Below are 24679 nucleotides of genomic sequence, written 5' to 3' on the forward strand. Positions count from 1 at the left end.
TTAATGAATTTTAGAGCTTTGTGATTATGGGTTACTCAGGTAAATATACAGAGGACTGACCATGAAGGGGACCTTTCCAGGCCAAGGTCAGGAGTTGCAAACACACCCAATGTGGAGGCAGGGCAGTAGCAGGAGAGGCTRTTTCCTTCCTCCCTCAGATACCCTCACAAGTTCAACCCTGGCCAAACTAGCAGGCTCCTCAAATGAAGAAGTTTAGTAGCAGGGAAAGAAGCATTTGGCCATAGTAGCTCTACTAGAAATAGAAGTTGTTCAGTTGGCTTAACAAATCCATCCGTAGTCACCTGCAGGGCTGAGGGGCTCTGCTATGTACTTTTGAAGAACGGTGCTGCCTTGGGTGCCCCAGCTGCCCAGCTCATGCATGCCTGGAGGGCCTGGCTGGGGTGGTGCAGTGTGCACCAGTGCCTGCCCAAGCTCCAGCCGTGCTCTCCTGATCCACAGGAGCACTTTCTTAGATCCAGAGCAGTGATCCAGAACAGATCTTTGTATTTCGCTTTCCAAAGCAGGATCATGTTAGCAGAAGAGAGATCCCTCTGGCTCAGAGGCAGCTCCTTGTGCTGCTGTAATCCGTTCTGACCAAAGACATGGTGCTAGGATTCGGAGCTATCACTTACAAGATCTCCTTTGTGTTCTTCTACAGGTGCCATCCCAGCGACAGGGTTTCTCAAGCAGAGTGGCATCAACATTGACTCCAAAGGCTTCATCATTGTCAACAAGGTGAGCTTGGTGTTGCGCCAAAAACTGCAGGCAGCCTCCCTCCAGGGCCAGACGGTTGGTAACACCCAGAATGAGGACATGCAGGAGAAATTTCACAGCTAAATCTGTCAAACATGCTCTTCAGAACTAAACTTTCATTGTGCTCTAAACTACTGAAGCATGGGCAGTCTGTCTTCAAAGATGCTAAGACATAGGAAGTGCAAAGTAGGAATGTGTAGGCCAGCACACTGTCCTCCAAATGATGGATTTTCAAGGTACTGGGGCCCTAACACAGTTCTCAGCCCTTTTGGCTCATCTTTGGGTGCTGTGGTTTGGGCTCCTGCTCTAAGCAGTCCTAGAAGTCATTTAAAAAAATTGTGTGTATAGTTCTGCAGGAAAAAAGTGGAGATGGAGCTTCTTCTACCACCAAATCCTATAGTCCATGGCAGGAATCCACAAAATCTTTGCCAGCAGCCACTCTGCTGCAATGATGCCAATGAGAAACTCTATTGACAGTAGTGGTTTGAAAGTGAAGAATCATAAATCATGTCATTCCCACTTTACGTCTGCTGAGAAGTACCCATACTGTTTTTTAACACAGTTTAACTAATCCCTTTTCAATTCACAGATCACAGTTCAGGCAACTGGGTAACATTCATGTGTGTCCCTGCCCATATGTTATGAGAGCATATATTATAGTTCAGTGTGTGCTTTGCTTATGCTCTTGGAGAGATGCTCTGCTCATTAGGCCACCACAGTAGTTCCTCTGTGGTATGCTTAAAATGGCCTGTGCTGAGTTAGACACGTTACCTTCACATATGTCCTGTAAACTTGAAGTAGGGATATAAGCACAAGGTATTTGCATATACCATTGCATATACCATGGGATGAGAGTGTGTCCAAAGGCTCCTACTGCTGAGTAGCAGCTTGTCCATGTGCATGTGCAGCTGTCTGTGGGGATGTTGCTAGGTCTAGAGCAATCAAACTATCCCCTGTTCTTGTAGAGTCCAGTACAGCATGCAGCCCATCAATGTACACATCTGCTTCCCTCCTTCAGATGATGCAAACCAACATCCCAGGAGTCTTTGCAGCAGGTGATGCTGTCACATTCCCGTTGGCCCTTCGGAATAATAAGAAAGTGAACGTCCCTCACTGGCAGATGGCCCATATGCATGGTAGGTGCTTTTCTGTCCTTTCAGTTTAGAACAGCAAATTGCTTAGGGCAAGAGCCTTTTCCAGATCCTCAGGAAATTTCAAGCCCCTTTAGAAAGAGACATTTCAGAACAAAGAAACTGGGAACTTATATAAAACATTTTGAAATGTATATTTTACTCTGTCCATTATCTCTTCACTTGTCAGACTTCTTGATGTGCAGAGCCTTTGCACATTAACTAATGATCACTTGCTAGAGACACACAGGTACCTAGAGACATGGCTTTCCCAACCACAGTGTGCTTTTGCAGCAGCTGTAAGAAGTGTATGTTATTCTTGTCTCATGACAGTCAATAACATTTTTATTCAGCAGCCTGGCAGCTCGCAGAGTCCATAGGTGCAGACCCACGTTACCAGCTGAGCTGGCCTGGGCTGATGACATGGAACGCCCAGAATTGTGGGCTAACCAAGGAGCTTGTTGCAATTGACTCAAGACCTTTCTGCCCTTCACAACAGCAAGCCTGGAAGCCCTGGTGTAGCTGGCTGCCCTTGACCTTCCCAAGTCCACAACCCTGTGGTGATGTGGTGTAAACATCACACTTCCAACAGGTGCCCCGGGTGAGAGTTTTTGGAACCAGACCTCCAAAGTTAGCCTGCCCTTTGAACACAGCACACAGCTTAATACTGCTTTAACTATGCCTTTGTGACTAGAACAGCAAAATAGTACAACAATGCATATGAAGATCCCAAATAAGAGCTCATTCCCACAGCCTTCTGGAAGTCATGCTGTTGGCTTATGTAGTGGCTCACCATGTGCCTAGGAGCCAACGCTAATCTTGGGTAGCAATGACTCTGTATAGTAACAGCTTCCATACCCCCAAGGAGAATTTATCCATCCGATCCCACTTTGTGTTAGGAACTCAGCAAGCTGTAGCCCTGTCACCATTGCAGACACTATGTTGAGATGGGCTCGTTGAAAAGTTGTTCTTGCTAATGATGGTTTCCTGCAAATGAAGTTGACAAGTCAGTAAGAGCTACACTGCTTWCCTCTAAGCCCAGCCTTGGAGGATGAGACACAATTCCTTTTCAGAGATGCATGTTGTGTTTTCTCTAGACTAAACAAAAGGTTTCCTTTTCCGTGTACACAGAGACTAGAAAAACTGATAGCAAGGGGCCTGAGCTGCTCTGAGTCTGCAGTGCAGGCAATAGTGCTTGCTCAGGGCTTCCTCATTCATTCTATTTCTTCTGACTTCCAGGCAGGATAGCAGCTTTGAACATGCTGGCCCACGGCATGGAAATCAGCACAGTCCCATACCTGTGGACTGCTATGTTTGGAAAGAGTATTCGATATGCAGGTAAGAGAAGAATAATTTGAGTTGTAAGAGCAAGTGGCATTTTGAACAGGAGAAGACCTTACAGTCACTCTGACAGCTCCCTCACAAGCCTTGCTTGGAGATCCAGTGTGCTGTGTTAGGATGAGACACCCAAACAATGCAGGGAACAGGAGCACAGATGAACCTAGAAATCGTAGGGGAGTTGGCTCTACTCAGACAGTGAGAGCAGTGAGGGCTAAAATTCACCTTGCAGGGGGAGAAGATGGGGTTTGAACCACAGTGGGAGAGCTAGGACCTGGGGGAGTGATCTTTACCAAGCTAAATGAAGGGACTGACACAAGGACTTACCYATGGCATCACTGGGAAATGGAGGAAGAAGGGGACATAGATCTGCTGGGAGTGCAAATGACCTCAGAGCAGTTCCTMTGCTCTCACCATCCTCAGCAAGGGAAGAGACCATTTAGGGCTGAATGGAGTCTCCTCAAGACAGCTGTAGAGTTTGTGCTGGTGGAGGTGTTGTCCTGGGATACAGAAGTCATAGCCATCTCCGCTTTAACCTGTCTGAGCCAACCTTTGTCTCAATTCTGCTTTCCTTGCTAGTACTTAATGGTTTTGACATCTCCTCCGAGACTCTTCTGCTCACAAGCATGGGTCAACTTTTCAGTCATTCAGCTTCTTGTTCCAGCCATATCAGATAGCCCAGAAAGACCTTGAAAATATCTTTCATATTTCACAAGGCCAGAAAGACCACTATCCTGGATGGCCCAATGTAGACATGAACATTTCCCTGAACTTACCCATTCTTGCTCAAAGAAGTGTATTTTAGAGGAAAAATGAAAACATAACAAAACAAAAAAAAACTTGTTTGGATATTTTTTTTTAACCTGGATCATTTTAATGACCTGGGGCAGCATCATCCACAACCTCTATTTTTGGGACTGCTGAGGGAGAAGGAGTGAATGCTGTGACAACCAGTGCAACAACTTGTCTTAAGACAGCTTCCTTTTGAAGAAGGCATATTAGGATGCTTTAGAGATTTTACCTTAAGGTGCCACAAAAGGAAAGGAGGCAGGTTCTGAAGTACCAGCTGAAAGGTCTGAGTTTGAACTTGCAATATGAGCAGTCCAGAATAACAACTGTGGGACTGCAGATGAGAGTGCAAGCAAGTTCACCTGCTCTGTGTGTGTGTATGGATGGGTGTAAGTGCATACACATGCCAGAGCTTGCTCAGTAAAGGCTGACATGACAGGAACATGCCCCTTCCATTCCTTGGCTTTCTRTCTTTCAGGCCACGGAGAAGGATTTGATGATGTCGTCATTCAAGGAGATTTAGATGAACTGAAGTTTGTGGCATTTTATACCAAGTAAGTTTTTCTGTCCTCCTGGTCCCTAAATGTGCATTCATCTATGTTTGTTCTGCTAGGCTGGAAAACATTTTTACTAGAACTTCTTTCAGTCAGTTTTATTCCTATCTGGACATTGAAGCTGCCGGGTATTAATAAAACTGCTCATAAAAGTATGTTAAAGCAGTAGGCACAACCTGCTCTAGGCAGAGTGTGTGACTGGGACTCGTGCATACTCAGTGATGGAGAAGAGGTCAGACTGTGCAAGTGAATTGGGCACAGGAGGCTAACCCCACATTTTGTCTCCATCCGCCACTCAGCACAGTGCAGAGCACTCTTTTCCGTTCCCATGCTGACTGAACACCAGCACCCTGTCTGTGTGGATGCACAGAAGTGGGTGCTACGTGGCACATGGCGAAAAACTCAATATACCCTTTCATAAGCTGTCTCAGCTCTTGCTCCCTATTGGTAAGAAATAATCTTGCTGCACTTACAGGTGATTACATTACAGGTGATGATGTGATGATGTGGTTCCCTACCACAAATTGTTGAAGGAGCTCCAGCATATTTTAAATGCTTTTCAAATATTTAATAATCATTAAATCTTGTAATRTTGGAATGCAAGAAAGAAGGAGAGATGGGCAGAAAGGAAAGGATGTGCTAAATATAAAGCAAGTTAAACTGCTCTTTGGACCTAATATCTCTGCCAGATATAACCACTTTGTTCATTTATTGTTTGAGAGCAAATAATGGCTTCTATTAAGCTATTGCTTGCAATTTTCATCAAAGATTTACTTATTAATTGACCTCTGTGTTAATGATTTGTGACTAGGGCTGCACTGTGAGGTCATGCATCAGTCTTTCTGATTTGAGAAATGGAGCTTTGCAAACTCTTCTGTCTATTAAGCAGCTRTGGAGGTTAGCAAGAGTTCAGGAGCTTTTGTTACGTGTATAGTGAAAAAAGCTCTTCCCTAAGGATTGGAGTCAAGTTGGGCATGCTTTTCCTGAGATCTATTGAAAGCTACTATGTGGTGCTTTGGCTATTCGTGATCCCACCAAGCTGTTAAAGACTACACACCACACATTTATTTCCAGAATATTTGTTGTCATATATTCTTTCCTTGTCTTTGTTCTATTCTGATCTGAAATCAGGGCCAAAGGGCCTTCTAGTACTGGAAAGTGAAGGGATTTTTTTCAAGTGCTTTCTAATATTAAAGATGAAAAGAGTGAAACCAGGGAAGACAGAAGAAGACAGAGGAAGAGGCTTATGGTGTCTGACTCAGAAATATGACTAGCTGGCATCAATATTTGCGCAAATGCCAGCACAAACATCACGAAGGAGCTCTTGGCTGGAGCCAACTCCTACCCTGTAAAGATAYTGTTTAAATGCTCTGTCCCCTGTCTAACATCCCTAATTGCCTCCCCTCTGTGTCTTTCCTCTTGTCCGCATCACTTCAGGGCAAGGTCTTGCAGTTCTTAGACTCACCAGGCTCAAAAAGTTATGGGGCTCGTGTTGTCACCCATCAAGCACAAGTCAGTCAGGTCTGTCACCTTGCAAGCAGAAGCCAGCTGGGTCCTAGGGACTCACCCTTCTGCTCCCAGCATTTGTGACATCCTCAAGTAAAACTTGCTGTTGGACCTGAGGACTTTGTGGCTTCACCTGCAACTGCCAGCACCAGAAATTCCTTATATTTAGGCACCCCTCTGAGCTCTCCTGAGCACTGACTAAAGGTGGGTTTGTGCCAAAACATAAGCCTGTGGATGAAAGAGCTGGTGAGTAGGGATATTTGTCATTCTATGGACATATCCATGAGACTGTGATGCCCACCTGACATTTTGAAGTTTATTTAAATCACATAACTGCATACGTAACATTTTAAAATACACAGTTGTTTTCTCAGTGAGCATGAGTCAGAGGAAAATTAAAAAMCATTTTTAACAGTTTTGTTTCAGTAGTTTGCAGGATTAGATTTACTTTAGCCACTGCTTCAATGTCTGTCCCACATGTCCTTTCCTAAATTGCTCTGCAGCCATTGTGTTGCCCTGCTTCAAGTCATCTGAATTTGCTGGCAGTCAGCTGCTTGAAGCACATGCAGCATTATGGGGCTGGGTATGTGAGAACTGCGCTGGCCCACATTTCTTTCTAGCATAAAATCTCATTTGAAACATCTTCTTATTCTTCCTTTCTAGTAGAAGAGCAGAATAGATTTAGATATTTATCCCAATCCTAATTAGAAAGGAAATATCAAGTCATTTTAATTAAACATCTGTAGAGCCTTTTCAAAATGAAAGCTCTGAATAATTTGAATAAYTTGCCGCATATTAGGATGAGCCATGCCTCACATGGTGTGCACTATTCAACAAAGCAATGGCCCAGGTTTTCTGGCAGTGAATGTCACAGGGATGAGAGCTGCTTGAGCAGAGCCTGCTGGCACACATGAAAGCCAATGTCAGTGGGTAGAGACTCCCTGGCATCCGGTTAGCAGGGGTCTGGTACTAAGTGGTTTGTGTTGTTCTGCCACTCAGGAGGGGCTCCAGGAGATGGCTTTTATATAATAGGATGACATCCTGCGTAGAGGCCCTGAGGTAATGTTGGGAAGCGCTGGCTCTCGGGAACTGTGGCTGAGTATTCAAGTTGCCTTCTCCCCTGCTGCTTTGCAGTTGCAATCAAGGACCAATCTTTTCATCTCTGCATTTCTGAGAGGCAACTGGGACCATTTCTTCCTTTTCTTTTTGGTGATAGTTCTGCTGTTTGATCTTGATGCTTTTGGACTGAGGATACTATCCCAAATTGTCCATCTTCTTCTGCCTTCCTTGGCCGCTGGGGAGGCCATACCCATCTAGTAATTTGGAAAGGCCTCTTTTTCTTCTGGTGTGTGCTGTCTCAGTCACTGCATGAAATGCTGGTGGTTCTCATTCCTAGTCCCTGCTCTTAGCATTCACTTTCACAATAAAACTCTCTTTTTCCTAGAGTTCAAAGAAGAAAGCTGTTCACTTATCCTCACTCAGAGCCAGATGTGAACTAYTGAGCTGTTAGCACAGTGCCATAGGCAAGGAAGTGTACAGTATAGGGTGCTCCTTGCAGTTGTCCCCAAGAAATGCTGAGTTCACCTCACTAGCTCAGAACTGACCAATGTTGTCCCAGTCCCTAAGATGCTGGAGATATTGGGAGACCCAGTGGGTTGTTGTGGTTGCCGTCTTTATAGTTGCCCACTCCCATTGCATTTAGCCCTGCAGAGGAAGGGAAGATCCTGTAGACATGGTGCTCACCCACAGTGTTTTTTCTTCCCTAAATCTTTGGGCCAATCTTCCAATTGCCCCGCATCACAGTGTTAGGAATGGTACCTCTCATTGTTTCTTTTAAGAGTTATTCCTCCAAGCTTTCTATCAGACAAGATGTTCAAAAGCCGTTAGTGATGTGGTATGCTCCTATTCATCAGTGCCCTGCAAGTTATTCCACAAATGGACCAACTATCTCTTGTCTTGCTGATGCTCAAGTAAAAACGTGTTTGGGCTGTGTAAGCTATCCTGGCTGAGCTTCAGGCTGAATCTGTGGTAGGCTTCATATCTGGGTAACTAGTGGGATTAGGTCTTCCTTTACTCTCTCTTGTGCACCTAGTTTATGCCTTTCCTCAGAATGGTGCATCTTTCCCTGGTTTTGATAGGTCTCTCACTCACTTCTTTATGCTTCCCATTTGGGAGCAGAAAGCCTCACCTTTCRTTGTCTTTCCTCCAGCAGTGTGACTGGGAGCTCTCTGCACTCAGGAAGTACAAAACTTTGAAAACTGTGTCCGATCAGTGTGCAGTGGTGCAGCATTTCACTGTCATGAGAGAATCTCCTGGGATTCATTATCTGTGCGAGATTCAACAGTAATCAAGTTTGTAGTGTTTCATCTGCCATCCCCAGCAGCCAGTTCTGGAGGCTGATTTAGTATGTTGGACATTAATGATTTTCACACATGGTTGCATAGAGGACAGAAAGCAATTTGAAGTAGCATCTAGGCTAGATGTGAGGGCCCAGACTCTCCTTGTACATTCCAGCCATTATGTGCTACCTACATTCCTGCATTAACTGATAAACTGAGGCTGCTCAGTTGTGTAAAGTGCTGTCACTATTCGCTGTGCAGCTTGCCTCCTGCATCCAGGCACAAACGGCGTTTGGAGGGAAGAAGGACAAAATAAGGAAGAAAGATTGAAGAGTACTGTCAGCAGGTCAGTTCACAACACTAGTGCCCACAGAGAAGGTACATGCCAGAAATTACACGTGAAGACACATAAAGGAAATTGCAGAAGCTTTGAGAATATGTATTGTGGAATGGAGCTAGTGCAGAGCCTCTCAGAAGTCCTGAACTCTCATCTCCGTGCCATGAGGTGAACACAGAAGATGTCAAGCAATGGTGAATTAACCAAGACTGAGTTCCAGTGGAATAGGAACGCAACCTGGAAAGACTCTGGGAACACCAAATAGTGATTCCTGATGGGAACAATGTTCTCACTGGCAGTTTATGTTTCTGAATTAGAGTTATCAGGGTAAGAGGGAATCTGCTCTGTAGTGCAGTAAAATACTGCAAGCAAGTCTCTTGGAAGAAAAGACAGCTCGCAGATGGCAGAAGACAGGTTGCCATTCCGACTTATCTCACTACCTTTTGTAAAGAAAACTGTGAGTCTCCAGTCACAGAGTCCTTAGGGAAGGTTGTCCTTTCCTGGGGAAAAGTTGGGGACCTCATTTATGTTGATATGAGGGCACCAAGCATTACAACAGAAAAGGTGCAGGCTCGGAAAGTGGAGAGCTTTTCTAAATCACAGCAACAGGTCTCAAACATGGCAGCCCAGCAGGCAATTCAACTAAACACACACATTCGTGATAATCTCTTCTGATGGTTAATTATCCTTGCTGTCTGGCATGGACAACCATTTTCCAGTGTGCTCATCAGCTTCTATCCATTACTTCCTATTCTCACCTTTTCTGCCTGATGGAACAGCTGCATGTTGTCAGAAATCTCCCGCTGCTGTAATTACACATCTCTGCAGTGAGCTAAGTAGACTGAAGCTGGGATTTCTAACAGCATCAAAGTCTCTCTGTTGAGTGCCTCTTAGTGCAATGGCTCTCCCTTCATTCCCGCTGGAGTGCCAAACCTATGAAGCAGTGCCCACTATGGACTCCAAAGGGCTCTCCTATATTAGGTCAGGTCCTGCAGGTCCAGCCTCTGAAGGAAAGTTGCTGGGGTTGATCTGTCTCCAGGGACACACTGGCCTGGTTGATTTTGACTAAGTTCTGGAAGAACTGTAGTATCTCTGGAGAAGGAGATACCATCTGGACCTTGTCCTAACCAACAAAGAAGAACTGGTTGGAGATGTGAAGGTTGGGGGCAGCCTTGGCTGCAGCGACCGTGAGATGGTGGAGTTCAGGATCCTGCAGGAAAGAAGTAAGGCAACAAGCAGGATTGCAACCCTGGGCTTCAGGAGAGCAGACTTTGGCCTCTTCAGAGACCTACTTGGAGGAATCTCACTGGTTCAGGCCCTAGAAGGAAGGGGGGGTCCAGGAGAGTGGGCTAGTATTCAAGCATCTCTTCCTCCAAGCTCAAGAGCAGTGCATCCCTACGAGTAAGAAGTCCAGCAAAAGGGGCAGGAGACCTGCATGGGTGAGCAAGGAGCTCTTGGCCAAACTCAGACAGAAGAAGAAAATACACAGACTGTGGAAGAGGGGACAGGCTACTTGGRAGAATTATAGGAATGCAGTCAGAGTATGTAGAGATGCAACGAGGAAGGCTAAGGCCCATTTGGAACTGAGTCTGGCAAGCAATGTTAAGGACAACAGGAAGGGCTTCTTCAAATACATCAGTGGCAAGAGGGAGGAGGACTAGGTAAAACGTGGGCCCACTACTRAATGGGGCAGGGGCCCTGGTGACAAAGGTACAGAGAAGGCAGAATTACTGAATGYCGCCTTTGCTTCAGTCYTCACTGCTAAGGGCAGCCCTCAAGAATCCTGCAGCCTGGWYGTAAGGGAGAAAGTCYGGAGAAGGGAAGACTTTCCTTTGGTTGAAGAGGATAGGATTAGAGACCTTCTGGGCAGGCTAGACATCCACAAATCCATGGGCCCTGATGGGATGCACCCACAGGTACTGAGGGAGTTGGCAGATGTTGTAGCCAGRCCACTCTCCATCATCTTTGAAAGGTCCTGGAGAACTGGAGAGGTGYCTGAGGACTGGAAGAAAGCCAGTGTCACTCCAGTCTTCAAGAAGGGCAAGAAGGAGGACCCAGGCAACTATAGACCGGTCAGCCTCACCTCCATCCCTGGAAAGGTGATGGAACAGCTCATTCTGGATGTCATCTCCAGACATATGGAGGAAAAAGAAGGTGGTCGGGAGTAGTCAGCATGGATTCACCAAGGGGAGATCTTGCTTAACCAATCTGATAGCCTTCTCTGATAGCATAACTGGCTGGATAGATGAGGGGAGAGCAGTGGACGTTGTGTGCGTTGACTTCAGGAAGGCCTTTGACACACTCTCCCATAACATCCTCCTAGAGAAGCTCAGAAGTGTGGTGGTGGAGGACTGTGAGGTGGATTGAGAACTGGCTGAAAAGCAGAGCTCAGAGGGTTGTCATCAGTGGTGCAGAGTCTAGCTGGGGGCCTGTGGCTAGTGGCATCCCCCAGGGCTTAGTACTGGGTCCCATCCTGTTCAACTTYTTCATCAGTGACCTGGACAAAGACACAGAGTGCCTCCTCAGCAAGTTTGCGGATGATACCAAGCTGGGGGAAGTGGTTGATACACCTGAGGGCTGTGCTGCTGTTCAGAGAGACCTGGACAGGCTGGAGAGCTGGGCAGAGAGGAACCTCCTGAGGTTCAGCAAGGGCAAGTGCGGAGTCCTGCACCTAGGGAGAAACAACTCCATGCACCAGTACAAGCTGGGGGCTGACCTTCTGGAAAGCAGCTCTGCAGAGAGGGACGTGGGAGTGCTGGTGGATGACAAGTTGACCATGAGCCAGCAATGTGCCCTTGTGGCCAAGGAAGCTAATGGTCTCCTTGGGTGCATTAGGAAGAGTGTTGTCAGCAGGTGGAGGAGGTGATCCTGCCCCTCTACTCAGCCCTGGGGAGGCCTCATCTCAAGTACTGCATCCAGCTCTCGGCTCCCCAGGACAAGAGAGACATGGAGCTACTGGAGAGAGTCCAGCATAGGGCTATGAGGATGATCAGAGGGCTGGAGCAYCTGCCCTSTGARGAACAGCTGTGAGAACTGGGCCTGGTTAGCCTGGAGAAGAGAAGGCTGAGGGGGGGATCTTATCAATGTGTATGAGTACCTGAAGGGAGGGTGTCAAGGGGATGTGGACAAACTCTTTTCAGTTGTCCCATGTGATAGGGCAAGGGGCAATGGGCACAAACTGAACCACAGGAAATTCTGCCTGAACGTGAGGGTGAATTTCTTCCCYGTGAGAGTGACAGATCACTGGAAGAGTTTGCCCAGAGAGGTTGTGGAGTCTCCTTCTCTGGAGATATTCGAAACCCACCTGGATGCAACACTGTCTAACATGTTCTAGGTGACCCTGCTTGAGCATAGGGGTTTGGCCTAGATGATCTCCTGAGGTCCCTTCCAACCTTACTGATTCTGTGATTCTGTGATTCTATGATAAGGAGTGTGCACTTGCTCAGGCCAGGACCCACTGCATCAAGAGCTCAGAGACACTGGACATTAYGTGCAGAGGTACCTCACGTCTTTCCATCGCTACATCCCAAAATACAGAACCGGGAGACACTTGTAAGCAAGACTGGATGAACAGAATCAGGAAAGTCAGATTCTGGGGTCTTCACTACACTTGTGTGCTCCCCTTTGAGTCAGGGAAGTCAGGCTGACACCCTATTTCAAACTCGCTCTAAGTTACTTATAGTGGGTTTATTTAAGAATAKAAGACTTCAGAAGTAAGTAGTCTTCTGTGATGTTATTACTCTGTGTTTTTGTGGGACAGCTAGGAGAGTTGACTTCACAACTGATGTGGCCCCAGTGAAGAAGAAGTTTGCTCTGAGACATGGCTTCTGCTCTTACCAGCCTTGGGAATCAGACACTTCTTTCTCCATGCAGCTCTTTACTATATTGGTTACAAGGCTCTTTGGGAGTGGATTGAATAGCAGATAGTAATTTGTTCTCATTAATCAGTGCTTCTACTCTTGAACTTACTCARTAGACTCATCAGTATTTATTATCTTATCCATGCACTTTTTCTGATCTTTATCTACTTATCTATTCAGTTATCTRATTATGAGTCATCTCATAAATTCAGTCTTCAAAGATTTATGCTCRAGTTGACTTATGCAATGTGTCTCAGTATGTAAGTCTCCTAGCTCCACAGGTTTAGGGCATGTCACAGGAAACTGCAGCATCTGCCCCCAGTGTTTACCAGCTGTGAGAGGTGCTTATTTTCTGAAGACACACTTGGACCTAAGTGTACCTGCAGGCAAAACTGTTCTAAAACAGCACAGTCTCATGCTCCCTGTTTTTACTGCATAGGAACAAGCTCAAAGTGGAGGTGCCCTTCTCGTTTTGCCTTGTGCCTTGTGACCTTTTTCCAGYGCTCCTCCAGCATTTTTACATCTCCTTCCCTTCCGCTTCACTTGTTTCCCATTCAGCCTTTGGGCTTGTATTATATCATCAGCACTAGGATCCTGGAGGATGATGCTGAGCTGGACTGGGATGCACTGCTGTACATCTGTTGTACAGTCCCACAGGGATTTCATCACTGCAACTGGCAAGACCGTGGTGTCAGCCACCCCAGCTGTTGTAGTGGCTTCAGAAACTGTGTCTGGCTAGAAGTCCCACACTGTYTGGGGTGCAGAACCCCACAAGCAATTATTATTGTTTGTGGACACAAGCTCAGAGGTGGTTCTCTCTGCAAAGAGGCCTATTTCAGAGGAGTGGATCAGGAAAGGATTGTGGAGCAACACAACTGGGCATCACACAGGGAAATTCCTAATGCCTGTTTATCTGCTGCCTTACCACTGGGCATCAGAGACATACAGGGACTGCCTGCACAAACGATGGTAACAACTGGGCATCTTTCCTAATATCCATGCTTTTATCCTCCACCTAATCCACTTTTTCTGCTGTTTGCCTGTGGGTACCAGAATGCTCAGAACTGTTTYCATTTCACTGTCCTGTGCTGGCACTTGAGCACCAGAGAGAACACTACAGGGCCAGTCTGGAACAATGGCTCAGGGTCCTCTCCCGTCCCTTGTCCCATGCCACTAGTGTAATCACAGCAGCRCTCGTGCCTTTGGATGGGTCCTGACCCTGGACAGTGGTCTTTTCTCTCTGCCTCCCACTTCTTTCCAGCATGTTGCTTTTTGGGTAAGGAAGAAGTGGCCACCTGAGGCTACCCTAACTGCTCTGCTCTACCTGGCTCTAGGAGCGAYGAGGTGGTGGCTGTGGCCAGCATGAACTATGATCCCATCGTGTCCAAGGTGGCTGAGGTCCTGGCTGCTGGCAGAACTATCCGAAAGCGTGATGTAGAGTAAGTAGGCATGCTGTGGGGAGCCAACAGTGCCGATACTGGTGACTTAGCCCAGCCACCAGTTGCAAGGTGAGGCTAAGCACCTTAGAGCAAGACCCTGCAGGGCCCTGGACAGCTCCTTCCTACCACTACCCACTCTGTGTCCTGCTTGCATCTCCATTCCTGCCTCACTACCTGCCCCACTCACTCCTCCACTGCACTTGCTAGATCCCAAACCCTTCCTGGTTTGCCCTCCCTTGCATTTGCACATAGAATTTGCAAAGACGTGTCTTGAGCACCAGCATTAGGATCCAGATCCCTCCTGTTCACTGTATTCTGTACAAGCTCCTCTAGCTGCCCAGAGTCCTGTGCATCACAGCTTGCTCCACACCATAAGGTTTGTAGGTGTAAAAATCCTGACAGTGGGGGTTTAGAAATCAACTCTCRGCCTTAACTTCGGGCTCCTGGCAGATAGACATGCAGACCTGGATGCGAAGATTCAGGTGGATAACAGTCAGTTCCTCTTGTAGTTATTCTATGTGATACCTACAGCCTTGTGAAAACAAGGTGACAAATGGTCACAAACAAAACACTGCCCCACACCCCACCCCAAAGAGGAGGCTGCAGGAGCCCTAGGAGACTGATCATTGTGCAGGTCTGAATGGAGAAGGGGGGAGAATTGCACAAACCTGGAGGCTAAAATGGGATGGTTGCATCCTGGGCTTGCCTTACACTCAYTGCCATCGAGACAATGCCACCTAATGCTGACAGCCCCATGCTAGACCTCCAGTAGGTAATTGGACACCCCGGGGTAGGACATGTAGAGGAAGTACCAGGTTTGCAGTCTGTACACTAGACTTGTGCTTGTTGGCTAGAACAAAGCCTGGAAAGCTTGCAGTTCAGGGAATCCTGCCCCAGATACCTCTACTTTCTGTCTAAATGGAGGTAATAATCCTTCATTTCTTCTGCACCTTCTCTGCCTTTCTCTTTGGTTTATAAGCTATTGCAACAGAGATTTTTTTTTTTCCTGTTACACTTTCTTAGACATCCCTGGCACGGTGGGGCTAGTGATGGCATGCACACATTCAGGGCCTCTGTGCTGTTACAAGCTGCAATACCAAACAGGCTCCACACACTGCCTATGTAATGCCAAAGAAAGTCCCACTGATGCATGAAACCTATAAATGACAGTCCCCTAGGATACCCATAAAGGAAAGTCACCTAGGACTTCCTATCTCCTAAGATAACATCAGCTCCAGAGCCAGACCATCRTGGTCAAACATTTACAGAATAGTGTATTTAGGGAGGGGGAGTTCATAGAGAAATTATTTTTCTTTTTCATTTTCTCTTTTTAAGACTTCTCACAGAAAAGAATGTACCTGTATGTGCAGAGATCAGGTGCAGAAAATGTTGTGTTGAAAGGTAGACACTGAGGAAGTTATTCTGGAAAGAGCCTTCTGAGTGGAAATTAGAGCTGTGGGAGGAATGTGGGTTCTTGTCCCAAAAACAATTTTCACAGATTAAAAATAGTTTTGTTTTGCATTTGGAAGAAAACCAGAACTTTTCAAAAACTACCAGGAGAGATGCACTGCCAGGCCCCAGATAGCCATGAACCCAGCTCAGGCATGCCTGTACCACCTGGGAGAAGTACCAGAAACTTAAAGACTAGTCTTCTACATTTAGGAAACGTGCCCAGCCACTGACCTATCATACATGGGGTGGCTGGGAGAGACCTGTCCCCACCGCCTCCATATAACTCGTGAAATGGTCCTGGACACCCCTGCATGGGAGAGATTTGTGGTTGGGAAGGAGGCTGCCAGGAGATGCAGAGAGCTCTTTGTGGTGGGACTCATGCTGCTGGGACCCAGTCAGTCTGCTATGAGTCCAGGGAAGGGGTCCTGAGGATTTGGCAAGCCTGGAGGAAGCAAGGCCAGCTAAGCCTAACTGTCTTTTCTTTCTCTGTTTCCTGCTGCATTTGCACCTTTTAGGCTGTTTGTCCGTCATGGCAAGTACGTTCTGGTGTGGGTTCTGGGCACGTTGGTAGGGTAGGAGCGCAGGGATAATGAGCCTTCCCCCCACCCCCATTTGGGCAATGTCTCTAATTCCTGCATGAAATCACTGACTCTAGCTGCGTGTTTGTTTTATGACCTGGAGTGGCCTCTCCATACGTGACAGTGCTGTGGTGGGGAGGGCRTAGTTGGACTGGAGGTGGCTCTGCCAGCAGGGAGCAGTGCCAGGGGAGTCCTGGGCCTGGGAGGGCATGGGTGTTACACTGCATCTCAGGGTGCTTGGGCACAGATGTGCCAGGAACATGCGTTTGCCTTTTGGTTCAGTTCACTCAACCCATGCARATGCCTGCTGTTCCATGGCTTTTCATGAATTTTGAGCTGAATGCCAGGAGGGGTTGATTGAAGTTAAGCGAATACTATCTGAACTCAGTTTTAAATGGAATGAAGTGCATGCRCATATGTTTTTGCCCATTTTAATAACATCTTGTAAGCTAAGGCAGAGGCAGGGGCTGCTGCCTTGCCTGTCTGAATTTGATGCTGTCCTGCACTGGCTGTAGTTCGGCAGGGCAGCACTGCAGCAGAACAGCACCCTGACCTGTGATGGTGGCAGATCATAAAGCACACTGAATAGAGTTGATTAAGACCACTCTAAGGAAGCTAGGAAACATCTCACAGTAGTTTTGGTTTTGTGTTTTTGTTAGAACCGGAGATATGTCTTGGCTAACTGGAAAAGGCTCCTAATGTGGGATACATCTGCTCTCTCCTGATGCTGCACATGCCCTGAGGAGATGGGGATCACCCGAAGTTCCACAGCAAAATGGAAATAATGCAGCTGAGTCATTTCCCTTCTCAGACTTGGATGAGCCCAGTGTCTTTCACTGAGCAGTTACCTTCCCAACAATTCCTGTCTGCGTGCAAACAGCTGCTGGCTCCTCCATCCCAGCAGCCACTTATACTGAGGTTCTGCATTTAAGTTCCTGTGGGAACACAAGAAAGCAGGACCGTAGGGACATTGAGCTTTGACATTTGCAGCAAGCATGTGTGCAGCATGGCTCATGAGGTGTCGCTGTGACCTCTTCCAACTGTGGGACACCAGGGAGGAGGCAGATGCCTGCTTCCATGCTGTTCTGCCTGGGAATGACCTATGAGACCAGGAGGGTAGTTATTCTGGATGGCATGGTGAGAGCCTCTACCCCAAGCACATCTGTTGTTSCCATAAACAGCACTAGTGCCTTTCATTGCTCCCTGTGACCACTCAATGCTCTCGAGCACATTTCTCTCCTTCCCAAATTCTCATTACTCCCAGCCAAAGTCCCCCTGCCACTGTGCTCCAAGTACATCCCTGTGGAGCATGCCCTCAGGGCATCCCAACCTGTTCTACACACTGCATCACCTGCAGCACTCATACACACAGCGCTCTCCCTGTGCCAGTCCACCCCAAAGCCTCCCACCCAGCCCTCAGATCTGGGAGCACGATGGAATAATATGGAGGGATGTGCACATGACTGGTTACCCCAGTCTTCATAAAGCCCATGTTTRTATTTCCCCACACCTGTGCTCCCTCATGTGTGGCTCCAGTACATACCACGATGCTTCATGCCAACATGCTCTGGAATTCCTTCCCAAGATGTAGAGACTTTGTCAGGTTTTTGTGAGGATCTGATGGAAAAGGCCCTGAGCTGCTCTCGACTACTTTTCCCATTAAGTTCCCATCATATCCCAGTGCAAATGAGTCCTTGCCTAAGCTGAGGACTCCAGCAGTTYATCATATGGCCTTCCTCATGCCTCTGTGTCACCATCCCAGAAGTCGCTCCAGGAGCTTCATCACCCAGCCACGCCATCTCAACCTACTTAAGCACAACAGCAATTGTCAATCTCCCCCCAGTCTTTCTGCCCCCCAGCCTGACCTCATCTATGCTTATGCATTTTGAGCTTTCATTTTGCTGCTTTTAACAGCAGAGCAGCCCTGTAAGCACCCTGGGATCTCGGGCATCATTTTCAGGCCTTGGGATGCAGAGCCAGTGCTCTGTGAAGTACCCAAGGAGAAGTGTTACCAGGTCACACTGCAGGACTGCAGCTCATGGAGTTGGTGTTTGTCCTTCAAATCAGCCTCATGATTTCTCTCTTCCTAAAAGATTACTGAATAATCAACATGCTGCTAAAATGTTGCTCGAGAAAAAAAATAGCAGAGTAGTGACTGGAGGAGTATGTGTGGCTGTCTTCTGTCATTYGTCACTTATTCTTCCTGTCACCTAGTGACAAGACTGCATTTCTCATCTCAGCTTTCCATGTCAATGCTCTGCTGCCAATTTTCTGTCCCTTACTGGAAAAAAGGCCTTGCCATTAGCTCAGAAGTGGGTCCGGCCAGTCCCAAGCCCTGTCTCTGCCAGCCCAGCAGGGCCTGGGAGCAAGGAGAACCCCGCCTTGGTTAGTTTCTGATATTCTATCCCCCAAAGTTTGTTCCTTATCATTTTTTTTTTAACCTGGGGTAAGGCGTCAGTAATGCCTTTTGGCAAGGAGGCCTGTAGGTCAACTGTGTGATGTCCATACTGCTTCTGTGAAGGGTGTCCATTTGTATCCTCTGTCTAGCTCATCCTTGTTTATTTCCAGACTTCATGATTTTTACTTGGATAGAAATGTCGCCAGGTATTTGTCATGCTTCCTGTTGGTCCCTTCTGTTTTCATTACAGGACTTTTCCAAGGCAGTGTAACCAGAAGTGAYTGTAGGCATGGGTGTACCTGGGACTCGCACCATGCTTTTTCAGTGTTACTCTCCTCAGTACTCTTCATGGTGATGAACAGGGTCKTTTTAATGAACTGTGATGTATCAGTGAGTGCTGAATCCACAAAGGGACACAAACTTACTTTAGGCCCCAAAGTGYAAATGTAGATTGCCCTATTCCCACTGCAGCACTGATGAGGCCCCCGACCCCCCTGGTTTCTCAGGGCTGGGGCCACTCTGCTGCTAATGCTATGGTGCAGCAGGGCTGAGGCCCCCAAAGCAACTTCGTGGGAGGAACCAGGGCCTTGTACACTGCACGGTGGGTAGACAACCATCTAGCCTGCTCCCCCACTCTTTGCACACACTTTAGGGAGCTGTGGGTTCACGTCCTGCACGTGTCTTGCAGGGTGGGATAGGGAGATTCTGCTTCAGCAGCTCCTCACTCAGAAGCTGCTCTCTAAGATAGCTGGCTGTGCATGTTTGCTCTCTGGGACACTAGGGACATCACGCAGTGTTGCCACCTAGAGTTCCTACTGTAGCATTACTTCTTGTCTCTGGGAGAGAGGAGAGCTGCCTGCRGGGAAGGCTGCCCAGGCTGTGGAGGAATATGAAGATAGCTGCAGTTGAGGGCACTTAGGCACATTCTCCAGTCAGCACAAAGGCAGGCATTTTCTTGACTCAAGGAAAGCCTGCAAGCATCATTTGAGTAATTTCTTCTTCTGACTTGTCAGCACCAGGTTTCATTTGCCATCATGTTGCTAATCATGTTTCAAGCCCGTTTTTAACTTCTCAGCATCCTGTGGCAATGAGCTCCACAGCTTAATTTTGGCTTTTATCAAAAGGAAGAGTCCTCCTTTTATTTGACAGTCCTAGGCCCTTAAAGTTCATGTTTTAAATGTCCTTTCTCCATATTTGTTGTGTAAGACCTAGATACAGGCTACATCAGCAGCTGGTCTTTCTGAGACCCTCTTGTGGGCAGAGATGGAGTCTGAGGATGATGAGAAAAGGAGATGCCCATTGAGTAGGACCACCTGTGAAGACCATAAAAAAAAATCAGCTCCTTTGCCTGGAGTTCACTTCCCACTAAATCACCTCCTCACACATACACGGCATCCCCCACCACCTTTCCCATGTACCTGCCCTGGAGGCAACTCCCCTAGCTTGGATAGGGCCTGAGGRTGTCACTTGGTGGGAGTGATGGTGCTGAGCAGAGCTGTGTGGGAGACCTTTGAGGCCCTGGAGGAGAGCTGAGCCGCCTGGCTACAAAGAAAAGGCCTGTTAGCTGGAAGGTTCACAGCGAAGGACGTGGGGGGGGGTTTGAAATACTCAGTGTGTCTGGGAGCTTTGAGACTTCCAATTTCTGTCACTGTCACCTCAGTGTCATCACTGAAGCAGTTGTCCACTGAAAACATGGGTTCTGGCAAAACAGCATCCCCAGTTGTGATAAAACACAGATGACCTAGCCACATAATGACTTTCTCCAGAACAGCCAAAGGACTCTTTGGGACTTGGTGAACCCTTGGTTTTATATTCTGTGGTGTGGCCCAGGTCCCCAGGGCCAGGAACGCTGGCAAGGCCTGCCGGTGAGCATGGCGGGAAGGCRAGCATTGGAGGGAGATGCAGCTGGGTGTGCTCTCTCCCTCGCAGGCTACACATGCCCCAGCACTGGTTCAGCACCACATAGCATAGCAAATCCCTCCCATCCACTCCTCCTGCAGGTCCACCACTTCAGGCAGGGCCAGCATCAGCCTCATGGGTCAAAGGAGACCCCTGCGTCCCCCAGGATGATTTGCATGGCTACTGACCTATCCCTTGCATGATCCAACACCCCAGCACTTCCCTGCTTCCTCACACTGAAAGCAGCTTCTGCTGGAGGTAGCAGGGTGGAGGGCATGAGAGGGGGGCTACACATATGGTGTGCATGCACTCTGGGGCCCTGCCACRGCCTGTCCCCTCCCCGAGCATCCTCACGGTCCAATCAGGGATTTATAAGTAAGCAATAATTACACTGGTTAAAATGCAGCCTTGTACCCCTGATGAAGCACAGGGTATAGTGCGGCGGGAGAGAGTGCGCAGGAGCTGATTGCTGTGGCAGAGGGTGCGCAGGGAGGAGACACTGCCCTGTCTCTGACACAGCGATGGAGGAACTGGTGCAACATGCTGCGCGCCCCCGCCGTGGAGCAGAGACTCCCCATATCCTTGTAGCTCCCACGTGGGTGAACAAGAGCTCTCGCCTTGGAAATAAAGGCCACTTATCCAACCTGGCAGTGCTGTAGTTTATTTCCTTCCTTGGTCCCTTGCCATTTTCCTACCAGGTGGAGTGGACTGGATCTTGTGTGAAGGGGTTCTCAGCTGTAACCCATTCAGTGAGGGATGCAGCACTCCTCTACAACTCAGGGCAAGGTTAGGTGTGATGCCACCATCATAAGGCACTGCAAGCAGAGGCAGAGAAAGAAATACTGATTGAGCTACTAGAATTAAGCAGCAATCAGTTTTTTGTATATCAGCCCCAGATGTCTGCAGGAATCCTCACGTCAGAAACCTGCCGTCTTGCATAGAGAGCAACTCAATGCCTAGCACATCCCATGGCAACAACACTTTTAGGGGAACAAGWTAGTAACAGGGCAGAGATGTTAGAAAAGAGGGACCTCCTCCCTCCTCATCATTAGAGGCACCAGGAAAACYAATGAACTTATTTGTTAGCTGGTTAAACACTGCCCTTGAGGGATTTGTGAGGTTATAGGGACAATACATATTGGACCTACACACCGGCCCTAGTGGCAGTACTGCTAGGGCCTCCCCATGCCCACTGCTTCCTGTTCTAGCCAGTCAGGAGCATAAATCTCAACAGCCCCTAACCAGATTTATTATCTATTATCCRTACTATGTCTTGGCCTGGAGGCCTCTCTGGATAGGGAATGGTASGAATTCAGCTTGAGCAAATTTCTATCGACACCAGGTCTGCGGAAAGTTACGTGATGTGTTCAATAAGGAATAAGCCCCTGAGATGCTGCAAAAGTTCCCTTGGGTTATGCTTGCTCGGGGTGGTCATGTCAGCACAGCACACACTCTCCATTCCTCCCAGCAACAGTCACCACGGCACAGATGGGCCAGTCACCACAGGCTGGTTCAGCCTGTGGCAGTTAAATCAGCTGGCAAGATAAGAGTGTCTGGGGTGGGTGCTGTTCCCCCCAAAGCAGCCATATGCGCACAGGTAGCCTGAGTTTACTGTCCCAGCAAAAGGCTTCCCAGTCCCAGCTCCCAGCAGCCTTGTCTCTTAAGAGCCAATGACTGGCTGGCCCCACGCATTAGCTCTTCTTGTCATTTAATTAATCACCTTCTGGCTAATCCCATCTGAGCCAGGCTGGGAGTGAGCATAGCTCAGCTGCTAACCATGGCTGCGCACACACCTCTGCCTCGCAACATCCGCTGGGGCTTGACGACTCTCAGCGGCTCCCTGTTCACCAGCAACAAGACCTGGGACAGCGGATCTGTCCAGATCTACCATCCAGGTATAGTGCCAGGAGAAGGCTTGGGTGCAGAGGGGTATTTGGGGTGTTTTGCTGGTACTTCATCACTGCAAGTGTGCTTGGCTCAAAAAGCAGCCAGGTGCCTCCAAGCTGGGAGCAATGGGTCCCCTGCACCCTCCCAGCAATGGATGAGAGCAAAAATAAATCCACTTGCTGCAAACAGCAGTTCTGGAAAGTTACAAGGTGTCCCCTGTGCTGCCTTTAGGCCCTACCAGGCTGCTCTATGTCCATAGCTCCTCCAGAGCTGCTGCAGCCTCACCAGCATGGCCGGAGCCATCTCTCTTCCCCCAGCAAGCTGCAAGGCAGAGTCTCCCAGTGGAGAATGGGGCCTCAGGTGCTGCTGGGGAGATCTGCCCACACCTGCCTTCCCTCTGTCTAGCCCGTGAGGTGCTGGCCAGCCTGCCTCTCCAGATGATGCTGTACTTCAATGTCTACTACTTCCCGTTCTGGTGCCTGGCTGAGGGGATGATGCTCCAAATGAAGGTACCATTCTGTGGGGCTCAGGGTGGGGAGAGTCTTGCTKGGGCAGGGTAAGCAAGCTTCCTCCTGCTCTACCTTGCATGGCAGTGCAGAGAGCCTAGACCAAAGGGGCCTTGTTAAACAGGGGAGCAGGAGACCATTTTTCGAAAGTARGGGATTTCTCCCCCACACTTATAATGATGACCAAAGTACCCCATTTTCGAAAACATGGGATAAATCACCTCCCACTCAGAGAAATGGAAATCCCTGCACATGAGAACAACCTCTTTTAATTTTCCAGGCAAGGAAAGTTAAACTGGGAGGCCAGGGCAGAGCAGAGCCTGCAGGGCTGGGCATCAGCAYGGAGCAGGAGCCTGGGGTGCAAGGCACAGGGTGCAGTGGTTGGGGCAGGCTGGGACAAGGCTGTGCTCTCACTGGCTGCCCTGTTGTAGTACAGCCTGCTGCCCCGGTACTACCAGTTGCTCCTGGTTGCTGCCTTCCTCATCCTCTCGTTGGTCGAGGGCTTCCGCCTCTACCTGGGCTACATAGGGAACCTACAAGAGAAGGTAAGAGCCAGATCCATGCTTCTCCAGCATGGTCTCTGTGTTCAGTGTAACAGGAGATGGGCAGCACAGGACAGGCTGTGCTGGGGGAGAAGCTGTGTCTGCTCTGTATGTCCCCCTCGCCTGGGTTTACGCTACTGTCACCTTCAGTCCCTCCTTGGGTCCTGCCTGGAGCTCTCCAAGGAGGGAAATATAGGTGCTGTCCGGACCTGGAGGCAAGGAATAAAGGGGACCAGCTCACCCTCCTACTTTACCCCTCCTCATGCTGTGAATGTGCCCCTTTCCAGCACTGGGCTTTGCAGCACCCAACCTTGCCTGAGCATAGCTCCTAGGTCAAGGTAGACAGCCCTGGGACACAGATGCTGAGTCTGACAGAACATCTCATCCAGGGACTGCAGCAGGGTATTCCTGGGGCAGCTAGTCCCTTTCTGCCTCTATGACAGCCTCCATATAGAGGAGTTCCCTCTTYGCCTCCCAGTCCAGCATCTGTAGCAGGAACAGCATTTCACTGGATCCTGCACTGCATAGGTGGTATCTGGGGATGGTTTCCTGGCTGGTTAGGTTGGAAAACAGATTCACAGAAAGGCTCAACCYCACACAAGTGGAGCAGGGCTTGGTCACACTGCAGAGCACATTACCTAGACCCCACAGTCAGCAAGTKCTGGCCACTTATGCAGGCCTTGCTGCGTATCAGCAGCAGAGCCAGAGCCCTGGCAGGGCAGCTGAAGCTAGCCCAGGCTTCAGCCCAGCTGCTGCCAGGACCATGTCCCATTTCCAGATAATGCTCAGCACCCTGCATCGCGCTTACAGTTCCTGAGCTAGGGTTCCTGGGGTGGTGCCTGACAAAGGGCATCTGGGTCCTCCCTTCAGCARCCTCTACTTACACAGGTGCCTGAACTTGCTGGGTTCCTTCTCCTCTCRTTCCTGATCCAGCTCCCCCTCCTGCTTTTCCTGCTCATGGACAACAACATCATCCGGCTGCCCCTGGAGACAGCAGTCCACATCCTTTACCTAGCATTCCTGGCCTCTGAGATCCCAGCAGCCTTCTTTGMCCTGAAGACAATGACCAAGCAGCTTGCAACACAGTTTCACCTGCAGCAGTTCAAGGATGGAGATAGGCCACGACACATGAGGCAGAAAGGAACAGGAGGCCAAGGACAGATGATGCTCTAGGAACAGTCTGTACAGAAGGAATATCCTTCTGTAGGATGGGGCAGAATCACCCTGCTAAGGCAGCCCCAGCAGCTTGAGAACCTCTCAAGAGCAAGGAGCAGTGCTCTAAGATCTCTGGTGCATCTCCATGTACTGTCTTTTCCAGCAGGGCAGCTCTTGAGCTTGTGCGTTTTCCAGAACACAGGCTGAAATCACAGGT

The 24679-nt window shown here is 48.6% G+C and overlaps 2 protein-coding genes across 2 annotated transcripts in view; both read left to right on the plus strand.

Moving 5' to 3' along the window:
• AIFM3 (AIF family member 3) overlaps positions 1 to 16791 on the plus strand; it is a 64271-nt gene extending 47480 nt beyond the window's left edge. The window contains exons 14-21 of the mRNA XM_085310173.1: positions 659 to 735; positions 1772 to 1889; positions 3123 to 3221; positions 4489 to 4564; positions 7070 to 7129; positions 13941 to 14045; positions 16013 to 16033; positions 16735 to 16791. Of these exons, the coding sequence (XP_085166299.1) occupies positions 659 to 735; positions 1772 to 1889; positions 3123 to 3221; positions 4489 to 4564; positions 7070 to 7129; positions 13941 to 14045; positions 16013 to 16033; positions 16735 to 16774 (596 nt within the window). The 3' untranslated portion in view covers positions 16775 to 16791. The remainder of the gene's footprint in view (positions 1 to 658; positions 736 to 1771; positions 1890 to 3122; positions 3222 to 4488; positions 4565 to 7069; positions 7130 to 13940; positions 14046 to 16012; positions 16034 to 16734) is intronic.
• Positions 16792 to 22149: 5358 nt separating this feature from the next.
• Positions 22150 to 24480, plus strand: LOC146592928 (transmembrane protein 17B-like). Its single transcript, XM_085310174.1, has 4 exons — positions 22150 to 22267; positions 22665 to 22768; positions 23197 to 23310; positions 24196 to 24480. The coding sequence occupies exons 1-4, from the start codon at positions 22150 to 22152 to the stop codon at positions 24478 to 24480; spliced, it is 621 nt and encodes a 206-aa protein (XP_085166300.1).
• The last annotated feature ends 199 nt before the right edge of the window (positions 24481 to 24679 follow it).

Source organism: Rhea americana, unplaced genomic scaffold (assembly GCF_003343005.1).
Source record: "Rhea americana isolate MKP2758 unplaced genomic scaffold, rheAme1 scaffold_312, whole genome shotgun sequence".
Classification (NCBI taxonomy): domain Eukaryota; kingdom Metazoa; phylum Chordata; class Aves; order Rheiformes; family Rheidae; genus Rhea; species Rhea americana.